Below are 18,062 nucleotides of genomic sequence, written 5' to 3'. Positions count from 1 at the left end.
ACATTGCTAAAAATATTAAAAACGTGCTCTCTGTTTATTAAATCACAGTTTATTAAATAGTGGATCATAAAAGCAAGGTTAACATCTCTGAGAATCTCTTGTGTTTCTCTTGACTTTGAAATTTGAGAGCGAAGATTTTACAGCAGAGAGAGAAACAAATCGGTTGTCTTAAAACTATCCAGTAATTGGTTTGTGCCTTCTGACGACAGCTCTAACGAAACAAGATGCCTTTTGGTCACAAAGATAATGAGGCCAACAGTAATGTGTGAGATGAATTTGCTTTTGGACAAATTGGTAGCACAGAGTGAAAAAAGAAGAAATGGTAGGCAACAACAAAAGATTTTATTCTAGTTCCCATTATTGTGTCCCTTTATTTGACTTCATTCCTTAATTAGGGAAATGTATTTCTGATTTTTAAAGTCTGAAAGAAAGACATCAGTACGGTCAACACAGTTGCATAAACTAGAATACACAAAATACAAAGACAACCAAAATGTATAAACATCAGTGGCAACAGAGCCTGAAACATCAATAAAAACCCTGTCTTATGCCAGAAGCAAGCTATTTCAGGCAGCCTGAACTAACTGGAATGTAACCTAGCAACTGAAGCCATTTGTAATCACATTTTGTACCAAGTTGTGGACATTTGCACGGAAAAACTACTCCTAGCATTGCTAAGTTTAGCAAACTAACCCAACACTATGTGTTTGCAACGTTATACATGACACAAAGTGCTGCACATAAATGACGAGCATATTAGTTACAGGAGCATCTTTTCGCTCTGTCTTTCTTATGTACTGGCTCTGGTCTTCGCCCTATCCTGCTGCTGGTGTTTCCCTTACCCTGCATTGCATTAGCTAGCACTAGCTGGCAATTCTTGTTGTTCTGTGTGCCATAAGACAGCCTAGTGTTTACTAACTCCAACACCATTTTTTCTTTAGCATTAGCTTGCAAAAGTACCAGGAAAAGAAATATTTCCTTGTCATTAGCTTTACTGCAGCATCAGCTAATTACTTGCCTGTACCAAAAAAAAGAAGAAGGTGGAAACAGTGTTGCAATTTGGTTTAAATGACAAAGTGTTGCCATTAGTAGGTTTCTCATGGAAATCTGTTTGAGGACTTTATCTTCCCTGTCTCCTTAAACAGAAAATAAAACAATACTTTATGTTTATTTATACTCGTGTTTATATCTAAAGGTTCCCTTTCCTGATGTTAGCATGATGATCCAAAACATATGAATGCATAGGAAACGAAAGGATGATCTCTAGCGTCGGCAAACATTTTTAACTGGGGTTTGATTTGCAGACATTTAGTAAAAAAAATTTCTTTATCACATGCAAAGCAACAACAGGAAAATACTAAATAAAATAAGGTAATAAACTGTGGCTGTTATTGTACCTGGGCAGATCGTGCTTAAATGAGAGATGCTGAGGAAAAACCTGGATAAATGTGGAAAACATGTCCTGAAAAAACTACAGACAGAACTCAGACCCAACAGCAGGCTATAAGTTAGACATGAAAAATTGTTCCCAGATAAGTCTGTAAGATGTCATAAGGCATATAAAATACACCAGATTTCTGTCTATTATGCAATAGAATGGATTTGTGTTAAATAATCACATCTAAAGAAATCATGTTGTACATGGATGTTGTGCCTGACCGAACTGGACATAGTAACAGGGTGGCATGTTTATGTTGGTCTCCTGATTTCCTCTCTCTGAACTCTGCTCATTTCCCTTCTGCTCCATCACCCCTCCCTGTCTTCTTCACACTTCTTCACTGTCTTTTTCCCCCTCCTTCCGTCACCTATTCCCTCCCTCTGAGCTCTCTCAATTCCTGCAGAGACATGCTGCGTCATGGAAACTACCAGCTCAGTGTGTGCGTGTCTGTGTGTGTGTGTGTGTGTGTTAGATAGCTTGTGTTAAAGGCACCCTAACAGCACCTCCTGCTGTCCTGCTTGCCAGATCATTATAAGCAGTGATGATTTACAAGGAGGTTGCAAAAATAAAAGAGAGAAAGATGCTCAGATCACAAAAATATCCACATTTATGAGTACATTTCAGTTTCTGCAAAGTTTTGTCTTCATTCTCTGCATTCCTGATGATGTGCATATGGCTGCTATCGATTATTTAGATGCATTTGTTCCCTGAAGACAGTATGACTATCTCCCAGTGCTCTTGGTTGGACTAAATTAGATCAATAAACTTGATTATTTTTATTCACTTGATGCCTACAGAGTCCCTGAGAGGTCATACTTAGATTTTTTTTGCAATAACATTTGCACTTCATTCAACTCACAGTGGAAGTGAGCTCTATTATGATACTGTATATACACCCAAACCTGTACCTGATTAAGACAACTACAGACTGTATCATAGGTTATGATTGCAGTCATATTGGTGTCACTGAATGCCTCATGCAATATATGAGTTTTTAAACATTCACTGCTAGATAATATCAGAGGTTGGTCATTTAAAAAGGAGAACAGGTGGACTCCGGTGGTCCCCGTGGACTCCCACGTTCAGTTATACAGTAATCGTGTTTACAGCTAACGAATAAAATGTTTTGACCTCCATGGATAGTTTTCCCCCTTGTAAGAGCTCACCGGGGGGTGGGTTTTTAATTCTGCTCATCCATCTGGGTGGTGGTAAGTGTCCTGACATAGGCACCTTTAGCAAGTCTGTGTACTAGGTTTCACCTAAACTAATTTGAATTGCTGAATTGGACCTCTCTGCTTTGATTGTGCCGTCTGTGCCTGTTGATGAATTTCAATGGAATTATGTGGCAAATAATAAATATTATTGCTGTGAGGTACAGCCTGTCCAAGATGTTTGCGCTTGGTTTTAGTGATTGAATTTCTAGTATTTTATTAGTTTGTTAATAAATCCTGATTTGCGTATCGGTGTCTGTGTGTTGCCCCCAAACGGTTTATGACTGCAGATGAAAAATCCGCTCACGTCTGGATTCTCACTGATACTGAAGTCTAGTCAAAAGGCGATGTCTATCCTTTATGTGAAATCCATGGTTGCGATGAGTTGCCTTGTTTCCTCGTGTTTGTCTGCCTGTTTTCTTTTGGGCCACTTTATGATGCAGTGTTTGAGCAATTACCGTCACTTGAACACTACTTTACACTTAGTGGACTAAATACCACATAATTATAATCACTGTATATTTTGACACAACTATAAAATGTTAGATTCTTTCTGTTTTCCGAAATATAATGAGTGAGGATTTTTGACACTTGCTTGTTCTATGTGTTGGGTTTGTTTTTATCATCTTTTTAACTGTTAACATTGCGCCATGTCCACCATCCATCTTTCTCCACTTAAATTAAATATTTGACAAGTGAAAGTGTGGGTACATTGTTAAAACGAGTTTGTCTGTGCTTTTATATTAGAGGAAGAAATCCTAAAATGCTGCAGACAGACATGCGGCGCTTTGGCAGCACTTCTCACAGCCCACAATGATAGAAAAGGAGCCATGAAAATCTCCTAATTATACAGACACACATGCAAACACTTAAAAGGAGGGAGCATTGTCTGCAGACTCACACACACACAGATACTGAACACACTCACACTGCACATAATCCAGGCTGAGATAGTCCTGTAAACACACCAGTGTTGGAGAAGTCATTAAACGCATCCTTTTTTTTTCTTCTTTTTTTTGGCGAGGAGACATCAACTCTATTTTTACTTGGACGTTGTCATCTAATTTAAGTGCTTTGTCTTTGATATTCACGAATTTTGGATGCAAACTTTAAAACACAAAGCAAAAGCCTTCATTGGTAATTTTGCTCCAAATCCAGACCATTGTTGTGCTTGCTCTACTTACACATACACAGTGCTGAGAAAAATTATTTGCCTCCTTCCTGATTCCTTAGTTTGAATATTAGACAAATAAAAATGCAGGCTTGAAATTATTATTTGATTTCGTTTAGAGAAACGGGAAAACCCACCAGTCTAACCTACCTGGCCCTGTGTGAGGAAGTCGTTAATGCCCCTCCTTGATGATTTAACTGTGATTAACTACATTGTTAAATACATTTTGTCTGAGTTTAATTTCACTAGCCACACCCAGGCTTCATTACTGCCAGACCTGTTGAATCAACGTGCCTGACAGACTGATGATTCAACAGTAAGGAGGAGACTAAGCTCGTTTCACATTTACCAGAAAAACATTTTCATGATCCCCAAAGCTTTAGGGGAAATATTCTGTGGACTGACAAGACAAAAGTTGAACTTTTCCGAAGATTTGTGTCTAACATCATACCAGCAGTCAAACATGGTGGTGCTGTGGTAGTGTGATTTGCTGCTTCAGGAGCATCACAGTTGCTGTAATCGATGGAGCCATGAATTCTCCTCTGTACCAGAAAATCCTGAAGAAAAATGTCCATCCATCCATTCCTGCCCTGAAGCTCGTGCTCCCTTTGGATATATATGTAACATTACAATAATCTAAAACACATCAGATCGAAAGGAGGCTTTCGATCTTTTACCTTTATTTTCTTATTCATGAAAAATATGCAACACTCCTCACCTGTCTGCTTTGTTTTCTCCCTCCTCTTCCCTTCTATTCACTTCTACCAATTTCATCCAATTTTTTCTCCCATTTTTCTTGCTTCCTCTTACTCTCCCTTCCTGCACCTCCCCTCTCCCTGCTTATGCCCTCTTCCCCTTTCCTTAGGTTTGTCAAAGTCATTCCCGTTGGACAACTCTTTGTTCGACAGCTGGCTCGCCCAGTCGGTTCAGATCACCGCTGACGACATGCTGAGCCAGTGGGCTCTGGGTGCTCAACATCGGGACAAGAGCGGCAGCCTGCTTTCTGACCAGGTAGGGCTTCAGGAGCAGAGGGCACAGAAGACGATGTGTTAGCAGAGAGAGACAGAAAGAATGAAACGCAGCAATGGGTCTGCTGTAGTAAGGACTTAAGCCTTCAGTACAATGGGGTGCTTGCTTTACCAGGTGAACTGCAGCTGTTACATGTTATGATAAGAGATGAATACAACACAAACGTCTTGCTCAATACTTGGAAAAGAAAAAGTGGTTTGCTAATGCAACATTGTGAGTAGACCGTTACATCTTGACCCGAATTCCTGTCCACTTCACCGGTGAACGAAACGAGTGCCAAGGACTTTCCTGTGAAGAGGCCACGCCGACACAAACAGCTACATAAGTAAAAAAGTGAAGCGTTCTTCTTAGTCGAGGAAGGAAAAACGGCTAAAGTGTACAAGAAAATGAAACATACACAGAGAAGTTCACTTTTATGCATTAATTCAGTCTAAAACACTCCACAAGGACGACCAGCGTTTCTTTTCCACATATATTAGAAATCATTTGATCAGTTTAATTACTTTTTGTTAGTTTCAACTAGAATTGAGCACTGGTACTATTCCTGAATGGTGCTTGTATTAATGGAAAGTATTTTTTTTTAAAAGCTGTCATAAATTAATCTGTGTATATTTTGATCACCATCCGAACACATGAGAGAGGCCACAGTGTTTCCCACAGAACTTTGTTGCGTTTGTGTCCACAACTGTGGACATAGGCGAAGCTAATCTGTGCTTTTTTAATAATGAACAGATGTGTACATGCATATTTGTGACTACATACATTTTTTTTAAAACTGAGCAGTAGGCAGCTGCCTCGCCAATAAATTCCTCATCCAGCGGACACATTCCAGCAGCATCGTCTTGGATGTGGCTGGAGTCCCCGCTCAGTAGCCTCTGTGAGCTCAGCAAAGAGGCGCCAGCTCTCCACCTATCCCGGGGTCCAGTCTAACCAGACCCCACCTATCCTGGGTCTGGTTAGACTGGTCCCTCGAACTGACAGGGGTCACAATGACTCAACTTATCACCTTTTTGATGTTGGAACATAAATTCAGATTTAGAAATTAGATTCTAAATTAGTTTTAGACATTAATGTGTACATAAACACCACTATGAAGCCGTTTATAAAGATTTGTTACTTAAGTGGGAACCAGTAGTTTTAGGGCTGAGAGCCACAAACAAGTTGGGGAATTCAGAAAGTATTAAACGAACACCTAATGGGTTTTTCTGATCGGAATATAGAATATCATCAGCATCATACCAACATGAAACAGCTGCTACAGCTGTTTGTGATGGTCCAAAAGTTTGCATGATGGTGCTTTTCACTCAAGTTTCAGTCATTTCATCGAGTCTGCGGTGAGCCAGTCAGCCAGCAAAGCGTCAGTTTGTAGTTTTGACACTTGAAAAAGTTCATCTGACTTTGAACAAAGACCTGATCATCGATTCTTTAGATTGGCTGTGGTTTTATATAGTTTGGCTTATTAGTTTTTTTTATTGTAAATTGATCGATCTGCTAATCAGAGCAAAGATGTTCTCCCCCCAGGAACGTGCTGTTTGTGTGCTGGCTGGCAGGGCGCTCTCACCAGATTGCGCTGCTGTTTTTGGATGTGCTTAAAGAACAATAAACACAACCGCAGTCATTTTTTCCAATTAAACAGGAACCTGATATCTTTCAGAAACAAAGATCTGTATAAATAAACAATGATGTTATTTAAACAAAGCCCACATGTCGCAAGTTAATATTTGGGGTGTAGTTTAAAATCAATAAATACCAGCCCTGTTTATTAAAAACAAAAAGTGTTAGAGATTCAACAGAATCACACCCTGAAGAAATAAAAGATCACGATGTAGAGTGCCGTCAGAACAGATCAGCTTTGTCATTTAGTCGGGCTTTTTTGCTCAGGAACAAATTGTGACATCGGCAGCTCACAGTCTAAACTGCTGAGCTGTTGGACGTGTGGGTAGGTGGGAGTGGGTGGGGAGTTTTTGTTCCAAAATATTCCAAACCACAAAATCAAAAATGAGCAGATTAACTGTTGTATCAGTCAACTTTTCACTTATATCGTTTATATATTTTGTGTTATTTCACTTTTAAACATGAAAAGATTTGTTTGTTCCTCATCCGTTTTCCTCTTTCATCACCAATTTTTGCCCTTTCTTACCTTTCTCCTCTTTTCATCCAGCTCCTGCAGGGCGAAGAGAGCCTGCTCAACCTAATGATGGAGAACTCCATGCAGTCCACCTGGAAAACACCCCAGTTGGGGCGCAAACCGAGAGGGAGCAACAGGCCCCGTGTTCGTGCACAACCAACCGCTCCAGCCCAGCCTCAGACGCTCCTGTCTGCAGCTGCTGCGTCCGCAGGCGGCAGCCCCTCCACCGCAAAGAGGCTCTGGGCGAGCATGGCGGAGGAAAAGTCTGGCCACGTGAGTCGGAAAGGGGAAAAGAACAAAGGCTCCTCCAAGACCGTGCACTACCCCCTCCATCACCACCAGACCAGGAGCTCTGACCTTCACAGGGACCCACCGCCACAGCCGCCCATCTCCAAAATGGATTCCTGTCACATCTCGGAGGATAACAGTCCTTGGGATGGCATCCATGTAGGGAATGGTGTAGTATCAGGGGCTGGATCTGGTTTCACAGTGGGCTCAAACCCACCGGTCTCTGGTCTTGGGTTCACAATTCCCGACGGTGGGACAATCTTTCGTGGCGGGACCCCGCGGCACCGTCTGTCCCGCCAGGGTAAATCAAGAGGGAGGGGCGTCACCGGAGGTGTAGCGGGGTTCGAGTCCATGAACCTGCCACTCGCAGGGAAAGACGTATCCCTGTTAGACGCTGCTGAGACTGATGGCTACTTCTCTGACGGCGAGCAGAGCGATTCGGACACGCGCACCGGTGGGCGCAAGCTCCGCCTGCCGCAGTTGCACTCCGGGAACGAGGACCTGCTGAGAAGAAGCGTGCTGGCTTCCTAAAGAACTGAGTTTCCAATAGACAAATACACACAAGCAGTTATCCAAGCAGAATCCCGCTGGCTAATTGTTTTTTGTTTTTGTTTTTTCCCACCTGTGCCCAGCATACAGTCTATAAAAACACGGCTGGATCGCTTTGTTCAACCAAAATCCCGATCGCATCCATCAGTGGAAAATCCCCAGCTCCTAACCTGCTCTGTTTTTTAGGACGGAGGGGATTTGAATGTAGCCGTTTGCCTATCATACAGAAAAGCTTCTCCACTGGACTGCAGTTTGTTGTTAGCTTATCATAAGATGTGATGCATTCAGCAGATTGAAAACAAACATTACCTTCAGTCTCTTTCTCTTGTTTTTTTTTTTGTGTTGTATATTTCAGAATCATTTCATTTCTGGGCGTCGAACGAAGCACCCAGTTCTGGCCTCATGTCTGTGGTATCTGCCAGACTTGGGAACAAACACTTTGGGGCATTATTATTATAATTATTATTATTATTCAAGCTGGTTTCAGGGTATGCTTCATTCTCGGCCTTTGTGGCCCGAGTTGCATCCAGTGAGTGCTTGTTTTCTTGAATATGTTCAGTGGAAAAGACAATTTCACACCAGAGTTGGTCTGAATATGTACAGCGGGTGACAACTTGTATTCAGCCTTGAAAAGCACAACATAGCTAGTCATAAGAGCTGTAATGTAAGCACTTGTGTGTATAATAGATGCTCATTCAGGGTTGGGGTCAATTTTCCTCCCTCGTTGACTCGGTTTGAAAAATGTACACTGAATCCTTCATTCTCAAATTCATTTTCACGTTTTAGTTCATAAAAGAAAAAACAACAACAACAAAAAAAATCTACAAATCTCCAGCTTTGCCAGTTTCTGAATAGCGAACACATTGACCCCAACCCTGGTGCTCATTCAGATTTTCACACAGACACACAGACACACACAAACATACTCACACACAAACTACCATAAGCGGATCCCTCTTGCTCACACCGCAGCCGTCGTTGAAATATTTGGTCTGACTTTTTGTCAGCTGCTTTCAAATTCTTCCTAATTCCGCGTTCTTTTAACTCCCGGGTCTTTGGAGAAAAATCGTCGTACAAACTCTGTGCCTTTCTTTCACTTGCCCTGTGGCCCTGCGTCCCCCTCAATCGCCGCCAACTTTCCAAATCAACCAAACAATCGCTGAGTAGATCAATCAGTCGTTTGTCAATCGGATTTGTAACAATCAAGCCAAAAGGAAATCCCATTGGAGTGGCTACTGAGCGTAGCCGGCATTGGGCTCCTTGTCACCTTAACAATTGTGTAGTGCCTGAAAGGATGGAAATGCATCACTTGCCATTTATCAACAGAGCATATGCAGCAGCTTGCAACGCAGAGCAACATCGTGCTTTCAGTGCAAAGAGCTGCCTGCTGCTCTGTGCCCCCTTAAGTTACATCACTGCAGCCCAGAGCCATCAATAACCAGAGTTTGGCCAGTTACACTGCGGGCACAATGTTGTTGCCATTGAAAATTAGACCTCTTATTTAACATTTCATGCACATTACTGCAAATAGTATTCATTTTGGGGTTTGGTTAATCAGCAGTACAGTTTTGCTTTTTCATATGGAGTGGGTAGCTGTGTTCATGTAAGCCAAGCCTGAGAGACGTGTTTTATAAACAGTTACAGAGTGGTTAGGGTGGCCATGCATTGTGTAGTTCATGGGTAAATTCTTGCTACAGCAGCCGACATCATGTGACACAAATTCAACCTCAAGAGCAGCTGAAATTCTGCGTTGGTTCATAAGAGGAGGAATCCTCCGTTTTGGCATTCTGATGTTGCTATTTATGTGTCCAGTGGAAGCGGGATCACTTGGAATGCATTCAGTGCATGTGGATATACATAAAACTGTATGTAAAATTAGAGGAAATTAGTCATTTTTATTAGTCAGATCACCCACGTGTACCTATGCAGCTTATTGTTTTGTTCTATGAAGACGTAAACACTGTCAGGCACCAAGGTGGCAGCCGCTTTTGTTTGACGTGGCCAAGCTTTCACAACTGATGGCTCTGAGGCACGTCTTGTTCCTACTAGATGGACGTAGACAGTGTAATAATCAGCTTCAGAGGCCTGCGCTCTTAAGTCCCTGAATTGATTTGATTGTAAATTTGTTTTTGTTTTTTAAAAACGAAACACATGAGCCGTTCTTGTTTTTCTCAGAGAGTTGTATTTTGTACTTAAAGCAGTCCGTGGTATTCTCAGGGGTTAAAAAAAAACTTATAAAAAAGAACAATAAAAGGTTAAGAATTTATGGAAAAGCAACGAAAGACGTAGATATATATATATATATATACACACACACATTTTATATCATATACAGTATATATATATATATAAATATATGAAGTGATGTGTGTTTGTCTAGAAACTTCCTTATTTGGAAAGCTTCACTGTTTGAACTCCAACACGACTACTACTGAGCATGCTCCTTCTCTCAGTACAGCATACGACCATCAGCCCTGGGTTCAACAGTCCCACTTTAACCCATCTGATCTGAGGTCAGATAGTATCGGCTAACAGATGGGACTGTCTTTTGGGTCTCACCAAACTGGGATGACTTAAAGATTTGATTTTAAGGGCTGCTTGACCCAGGCCTGATGAACACACATTTAAAGAGAGGCCCAAGTCCATTCTACTTTCTCCGTTTTCCTGTATGAACAGCTTCTCCCCGGTTTTCTGGAGTGACCATGCCAAAGAACAGATCTGTGTTACAAGGCAGCATATTTCAGTCTTATCTACGCAAACATATTAAGCTGTCAGACTGCTCGAACAGTGATGTCCAGGTCAGCAGATGTGATTCGACCTCCTCTAACCCAGGGGGCGCTTTTAATTCCCAACCTGGATCGATCTGCATTCACGGGGGGATTCCCACAGGAAATGCCCGGTGATGGTTGTTAAACACACTCGCATGTATTAAACCCCTCCAAAAAAGGGAAAAAAAAGAAAAAAGCCAGTGCTGCTGAACTGATCACACAACATACAGCTCTCTCTCTCACACTTACACGCATGCACACACACACACACACACACATAGACGCTTACACAAACCCCAGAGCTGGTATAACAGGGTTACAATGTAAAAGTTTTTGTTATGTATATGTGGTCCTGACTGCATCAGGAAGCATGAGTTTACTCAGAGCGAAACGCCACCCCCTCCCCAACAGCAGGAGAGTATTATCACAGGTCAGGTGACAGCGCTGCGTCTCTGTCCCCTCTTCGTCCCTTCAGGTGTAGCCATGGTAGAAGCACTCGCATTGTTGCGTCACAGTCTTGCGAGGACAGGCGGAGAACTTGGGACTTCTACGATGGCTATTACAGCTGACACATTACAGTAACGACAAAAAAAGAGCAACAAAGCTCGCGTTCCGATGCGAGGACGCGGTGACGTGTCGCCTCCGAATCCTCGGCCAGGTGTTCGTTACCATTCATGTGTTGCTAAGACAGAAAAATGTAATCTTGGTTTCAATATTCGATGTTCAGAGTAGCCTGACGTTGTAGACAGTGGTTTTAGACAAGGCCTCACATGTATGGCCTTAACATGTAGTAGCAAAGGCTGAGGCTGCACAGTGCCTGAAGGACAAAAAAAGGACTGAAAAATACTCATTTGGGGCTAAATTAGTGGAGCTGGTTAGCAGTATATAAGATTTCCTGCTGGGTGATGGTGAGATTCCACACAAAAACAAAGCAAATTGTACTTCTGATCTTCTTTTTTTTTTTTGCCTTGATACTGTGCAGCCTTAGCGAACATAACTGGTTATTATTCTATATTTACAGTGTGGCTTCAATGCCCTCTCCTTCCGCTTCGTAGATAATGTAGACTGGAGTCTCTTGCAGGTTCTTTTTATCAATATCTGCTAGAATGCAACTTCAAAGCATTGCTATCCTCTGTGTGGTACGCCGGTGTGGGTGTTGGCTCGCAGCCCGAATGTGCTCTGATGATCTTTGAATTTTGCAACTCTGTCAGGTCGAATATCCACACTGAAAGGAGATCTAGTGCAGGGGGTTTCTCGCGCTCTCTGTCTATCTATTTGGGTTGTGTCCCATAAAATTAGACGCAGTGTGAAAGTTTTTATCCTCATACTCGGAGCATCCGTGTCGGTAGGTCACGTTCCTCTATGATAAGTCACCACTTAGAGAGGCAATAAAATGTGCAACGGAAAAGCTGTACAGTCCTCAGCTTGCTGTATGTTGAGAGCAGAACTCTTCCCTCAGGTGTTGGCACTGACGCTGCACCACGGAAATAAACTGACGGGCATCAAGCACATAATGGCAGGTCAGAAACACACCTACACACAGTGATGCTTTCCACTAGACCGATTGCTTGCAGGTAATTGGAACCTCGCCTGCGCACAGCTGCCGTTTACTGTACTGACTCTGTTGTAAAACATCAGTGCACCAGCAGGGCTGGGCTCCTCAGAACCCCCTCAGCTGGGTGAAGGGTCACATTTACAGCTTTCCATTAGCAAGAAAAGCAGTTTAGGGTGATCCAGAAATGACAGCAATGTTCAGTTCTGGTGAACGACGACATTAAAAACGGGGCTTTGAATTCCATGATTGCTCCTAGTGGGTGGTAAAAAGTTGGATTTCTACAATTTAAAGTCATTTATTGCACTGAGGTGGTTCTGGGGAACCACGAGGGCATCGGGATGCAGTTCATAAGATGTCGTTTCTTCTTCTGTGGTTGCTCCTTCATCCAGAAAGTGGTCTGAGGCTGTAGTGGGATCAGTGAAAGCAGGACTGGGTATTGCTTAGGAAATAAATACCTGCAAGCGACAAGGGACAGCAGTCCAGTAATAAAAGCAGGATTAGATCAGAAGTCTTGAAATGTCTGTAAAGCAGAAAATTGCAGGTCTGTCTAAAAATGTATCCACATGACAATAGAGATTGCTTAGTGCTTCCTGTTTCTGGTATCAGTGCCTAGTCCTTGTTTCGCTGCCCTACACCAGCCGTACAAACCCGCCCACCTACCTACCGCTGGAGTTTATACTCATCTACAATAATGTATATTACTGTTCAACTACTACTACTAGACATTTTCATTTTCCGTGTTTTAAAGAGGCTTTTGCAAGCTGTTTGTTTTGTTTTTTTTCCTTTTATAATGCTTATCTGGCCGCTGTGGCACGTATCAGACTAGAAAGCTGACTCATTATCTGCTTCTACTGTTTTTACTGGCGCTTTGCTCTCCTCTCCGTTACAGCAAAGTTATGGCTTAAAGGTCTCAGCATCCAGAACCCAGACACACACTCCACAGATCGGAGGTTTAGTCGCACAACCGGAGCTGCTGCCGAGGAAGAAACTGATCTCAAGTAAAACTCAACCTTCAGAGCTCGAGACTCAATCAGTCGCATCTTAAAAATTTATTTGGTTAATTTATCAGAAATGGCAGATATTCATTCCCCAGGTTCAGCTTCACAGCAGTGAAGATTTGCTGCCTTTTTTTTTTAATGTAATGGTAAATGCAGCAGCAATCTGATAGCACCGCGTTGCTTTTTTGGATCAAAGCCTGCAACAAACCTCAAGAAGCACTCATCCGAAAAGCATTGCTTCTATTTTTGTGCCTTTTTTTAGGTGTGTGTGGGGGGGGGGGACACTGTTTGTGTCCAGCATCTCTTGGTGACTGAAGGTGGAACCAAAGAGCGATTGATGCTCTACCCGTGTGATCGCGTCATCCTCCACAGCAGCTCGGAGAAATCTTTTTAGACTAAATCTCCCGTCTGTACCCACTGCGTACCTTACTCTGCATCCACCATCCAGCAACTTCCTCGTCCTCCTCCTCCTCCCACCACCAGCAAACTCCCCTCTTCTTCTCCGTCCTGAATCCCCTAAAAACAATCACCCTGTTGTCTCCCTCCTGCCCACAACTCTTCCTCTCCCTGTCCGGTGATCAGCCTCCTTGGCCCTTGGCACATGGTTTTTTAAAGGTGATCAAAAAAGAAGAAGGACACCTATAGCTTTAAGGACAAATAATGACAGACGCACGAGGAGCTGAAAACATTGCACTCAGCTTTGCTTAACTCTGGCTTGAAAAGAGGGAAAGTGCGGGAAAGGGGAGAGTTGTTTAGAAAGAAGGAGAGGAGGGAGACTGTTCGCTGAACTGGAGCCAAAGAAAGACAAAAGAGTACAACTTGTTCTTTCCTCTGCATTCTGTTTGGAGCCTGTCCGTACAGTCAGGTTAACAAGCAGCTAATATAAACAGTACCAGGCCCTCCCTTTCCCCTCCTTGTGCCTCCTCTCGCTCTCTCGCCTCACACAGCTGGGTCCCCGTCCAAGATTTGTCTTTGAAAAATGTAAAAACTCAAATCGGGAGCGCCGAGCAGAGATGCTTCCAATTTAAACGGCTTACAAAACGATTCAGTTTTACGGCAGAATATATTATTAATCACCAGAACTTCGTGATATGAAGCTAATTAGAGCATAAATTAAAGGCCATTACCAAACAATTCTTTAAACAGAGTTTAAAACTCTTAAAACTAACCATTCTCTGTCTTACTAGGCCGAGGTTCATCCCAACTCTGAAACAGTTATTAGCTCCTTTCAAGTTAAAGCTTCTGTGTTCACAGCCAGAGCTGCCATATTAGGCATGGCCCCTCTTTTTGACATCACACAGATCCAACAGTGGAAAAAACTCTCTGAAAGTGGGAGCTTAAGGCATTGTAACAACAGTAAAATGAATGTGAAAGAGGCTCTTTTTGTAGCTGTGATGCTAACAGACCCCATCATGTCTAAGATGTCTGAAAATCTTTGTAATAAACCGCTGATGGCTTTGGTATTTTTCTAGGATTTGTTCAAATAAGGAAAAAATATATATCATAACACCAACTTTGTCCTTTAAAAATCACAATGAAGACCAGATTTTCATTTATCCACTTTCAGTTTTACACTCTGGTTGTTTATGTTCATAGAAAAAGATACTTTTAGCCAGCAGCTCATACCAATAAAAAGATCCAGGTTTGGAATCCAGTCTGTTTTAATGTTTACTTTTGGAAATCTCACTTGAAACCTGGAAAACCTGGAAAGTCCCGCTTTTTCACACTGCCTCACCCACCAAATGAACAGTTTATTCAACTGTCTTTACATCTGGTTTTTCCATCGCGCTCCTGTGAGGTTCAGACATCCACATAACAGCATACAAATTGAAGTGTAAATCCAAAAAAACACTCCCAAGATCCATTTAGACAAACCAGCCGTCTCCCAGCGTCTGTTCTGAGTTCAGCCAGGAAGCTCGCCCAAAGTGCAACAGGAAAGAAAGCGATTTCAACACTGTTTTGCAGGTGTAAATGTAATCTGGCTACATCGCGCCGAGGCAGAATGGATTTCAGATGCAGGTTAAAATAATTTGTTAAGAGGCCGTCTGCACTGTGTCTCTGCTTCTCCCGCTTGTAATTTCCACCACGCAGTCCATCTGTCTCGCTTTAATCCTCCTCCTTGATTCCTTCCATTTTTATCCATTTCCCCACTTTTTTGTTCTTCTTCTCTCGTTTCATGAGCTGACTCATTCACGCAAATGTTTATCTCCTGCCTCTGAGTCACTTCTTGTGTTTATCCCAGATTCGATACTTGCAGGGAACCAACAGGTGTTGTGATTGCCTAAATTGGATCCCTCTGTATGCTTAAGGGTGTTCTGTTAGTTTTATGTGGTCACAGGAGGCAAAATAGAGAGAGTCCACTGGCATAATTCTAGTTAAAACTAAACATAGGGAGCCGTCCCTCCTACGTGGCGGCTGATCTTTTGCACCTCCGTCCCTTTGTTCTTCTCAACTCCTTCTCCGCTCTTAAAGGTGTGTCCAAACAAATGTGAAAGGAACAGAGAGAAGCAATTCTCTATAATTAGATGTTACAAACTCTTTGCGAGAAATGAAAAAAGTTTCTGCTTGAATAATGCGCTCGTACGAACACACAGACGAGGAGAGAAAGGGAGACAGACGGATGGAAAACACAAATAAATTCAGTTTCTCGTGAGTCCTCACATCCGTCAGGGGCTTCAGCTGTCACGCTTGATTAATGCATACCTTGCAATCAAGCTCGCAGCTCATGTTTTTCCATTGGGAACATCAATTGAGAGGTGCAGCCTCAACCTTCACACCCCCACAGAAATAAGAATTTATGACTCTTCGTTTTGTCGCACACACCTTTAGAAAACATTCGCACAAAATTGTGGTACATCTCGGTACATCTACAGCCACATTAAAAGCCTGAACGATGGGATGAGCGCTAATCACGTCTTCATCCTGCAACAAAGCTGCATCACAGCCAACATCTGGTCACCAGGAGGACGGGTGGACCGGTTCCTCTGCTGAGTGTCAGCCGAGGTTATTATAGCCTAGGGGACATTATATGATGGTGTTCTGTATTATTGTGATGCTAAGAAGGAGCTGCTCTTTAACTCCCTTTCTGGGTAGCTCCACATATTGGATTTTTATGCTGGATGGCCCATCCCCCAAAGGGGACCTGTGTTTATACCTGGTCTCAAACCAGCGTCCTTTTGCCCGATAGGTGAAAATCCAAAAGGGGAAAAATGCTGGTCGCAGCAGGTCAAACCTTTTAAAATTTATAAGGTCTCTACACAGTATAAGCAAACTTAAAAACAGTGTGTCGGTTATATGATTAGATGCAGTGACGTTTAAAATGATTAATCACAGACAGGTGAAAGGCCATCTTCTTAAGTGCTTTGACATGTCTCCTGACCAGGCGTGTTGTCTTCCAAAAGGCTCAGCTGCAGGAAACCAAAAGCCAACGTTCATCTGTTCTAGTTACTGCTGAACGTTAAAAATTGATGGCTCAATGTGGATGAAGTGCCAGAACAGATGTGGGGTACCTCGCTCTGTACTGTACTCTGCATGTATTGCATTTTGCCACTCTGGTCTCTCTTCATTCCCCAGTCAGTCCGTCTCTCTTGCTCTCCTTAATTTTGTGTAACTTTCTATCTGATTGATGTATTTCTTTGGCTTTTGTCTTCACCATTCTCCCTCAGCACGTTTCTTCTGTGCAGAGCAGACAGTTCCTGACTCATTAAATACAACAACAACAAAAAAAGGTTTCACCCTCAGGTTTAAATAAGTAGAAATTTAAATTAGCTTTGTTTTGGCAACCTCCAAAGAGCAACTTTTAAACATCACCCTTGAATCTCCATTTTTGTGACAAGATAGGAGTCTCCCTCTCTCCCTCATTTCTACTTTCTCATGACATACTTAAGTACGATTGGACATCCTTATCCTGAATCTTATTGGTTGTATTTAAACGACATGAAGCCAATCGGCGCTGTCTATTCAAAGCAGAGCTCGGACACATTTTTCCTCCTCCTGCTGTCTTTATTTGTCCTTATAAAACGGTTAAAATCTCTGCTGTCATGTCCAGTTTGTCCTCCACTCTGCATCGGTTCTTCAATATAATAATATGAATGTTGCAGGAGTTTATCCTTCTGTATTCTTTGTTTCAAAGAATGTTGTGCCATTTGTTAATAGCAAAGAGAACTATTGAACATATATGAAAAAGAAGAGCTATTTTAAATTATTTTTTGGCTTTTTTTGCTATATTTATTTTCTTGTATTAGAATCTTCTTTGTAGGAGGGAAAAAAATCAAAAAATGTATTTTTCATTAGTGCGAAAAACCTATTTTCTTCCTTTTTGTACAATTTCGATGTTTTAAGCGAGACTTTGAAAAGCAATATGATGATGATGATGATGATGATGTTTCCTGTGACTGTATCTGCATGCTGTTTGTGTTGCCTTAATGATGGCTGCATCCCACTATGCCCCTGCCCACCCCGTGCCTCCCCAACCTGACCCAACCCACTCTGCTCCCTTCCTCCTCTCAACTTCATCTGATGGAGTCCCAGTCCCATCCAACCCAGTCCAGACCAGTCCAGTCCAGTGCAGTCAATAAAGCAGTGCTTTCTGTGTACATTAAACTCTCTGCCTCTCTGTTCATTACACAAACACAGCTGATTTAACAAAGATCTTTATTTTACTCTGGCTTTAGCCGAAGTAGATTAGATTTTTAATACCAGCTTTCAGCTGAAACAAAAATAAAATATCTCTTTGACAAAAACTAGGCTAAGCTTTTCTACCATAATCATCAGCATTTAGTTACTTTCTCATTACCAAAGAAATCTAGAATCACCAAAACTCTTGTGTAGACTCTAGAGGAGTAGAGAAATGTCAAAGGTCACTATAAAAATCTTTCTGCAGTGTCACAGTAAAGTGAGTTGAATTTGATAGTTTGATTTATGAGGT

The 18,062-nt window shown here is 42.2% G+C and overlaps 1 protein-coding gene across 1 annotated transcript in view; it reads left to right on the top strand.

Annotated features, from left to right (window-relative positions):
- jade2 (jade family PHD finger 2) overlaps positions 1-17,376 on the top strand; it is a 216,734-nt gene extending 199,358 nt beyond the window's left edge. Inside the window, exons 12-13 of the mRNA XM_005727707.1 lie at positions 4,686-4,831; positions 7,011-17,376. Coding sequence (XP_005727764.1) covers positions 4,686-4,831; positions 7,011-7,796 — 932 coding nt within the window. The 3' untranslated portion in view covers positions 7,797-17,376. The remainder of the gene's footprint in view (positions 1-4,685; positions 4,832-7,010) is intronic.
- The last annotated feature ends 686 nt before the right edge of the window (positions 17,377-18,062 follow it).

Source organism: Pundamilia nyererei, unplaced genomic scaffold, assembly GCF_000239375.1.
Source record: "Pundamilia nyererei isolate P.nyererei 1_Seehausen unplaced genomic scaffold, PunNye1.0 scaffold00026, whole genome shotgun sequence".
NCBI lineage: Eukaryota > Metazoa > Chordata > Actinopteri > Cichliformes > Cichlidae > Pundamilia > Pundamilia nyererei.
The sequence above is the reverse complement of the archived record's forward strand: the minus strand, read 5'-3'. Positions and strand labels throughout refer to the sequence as shown.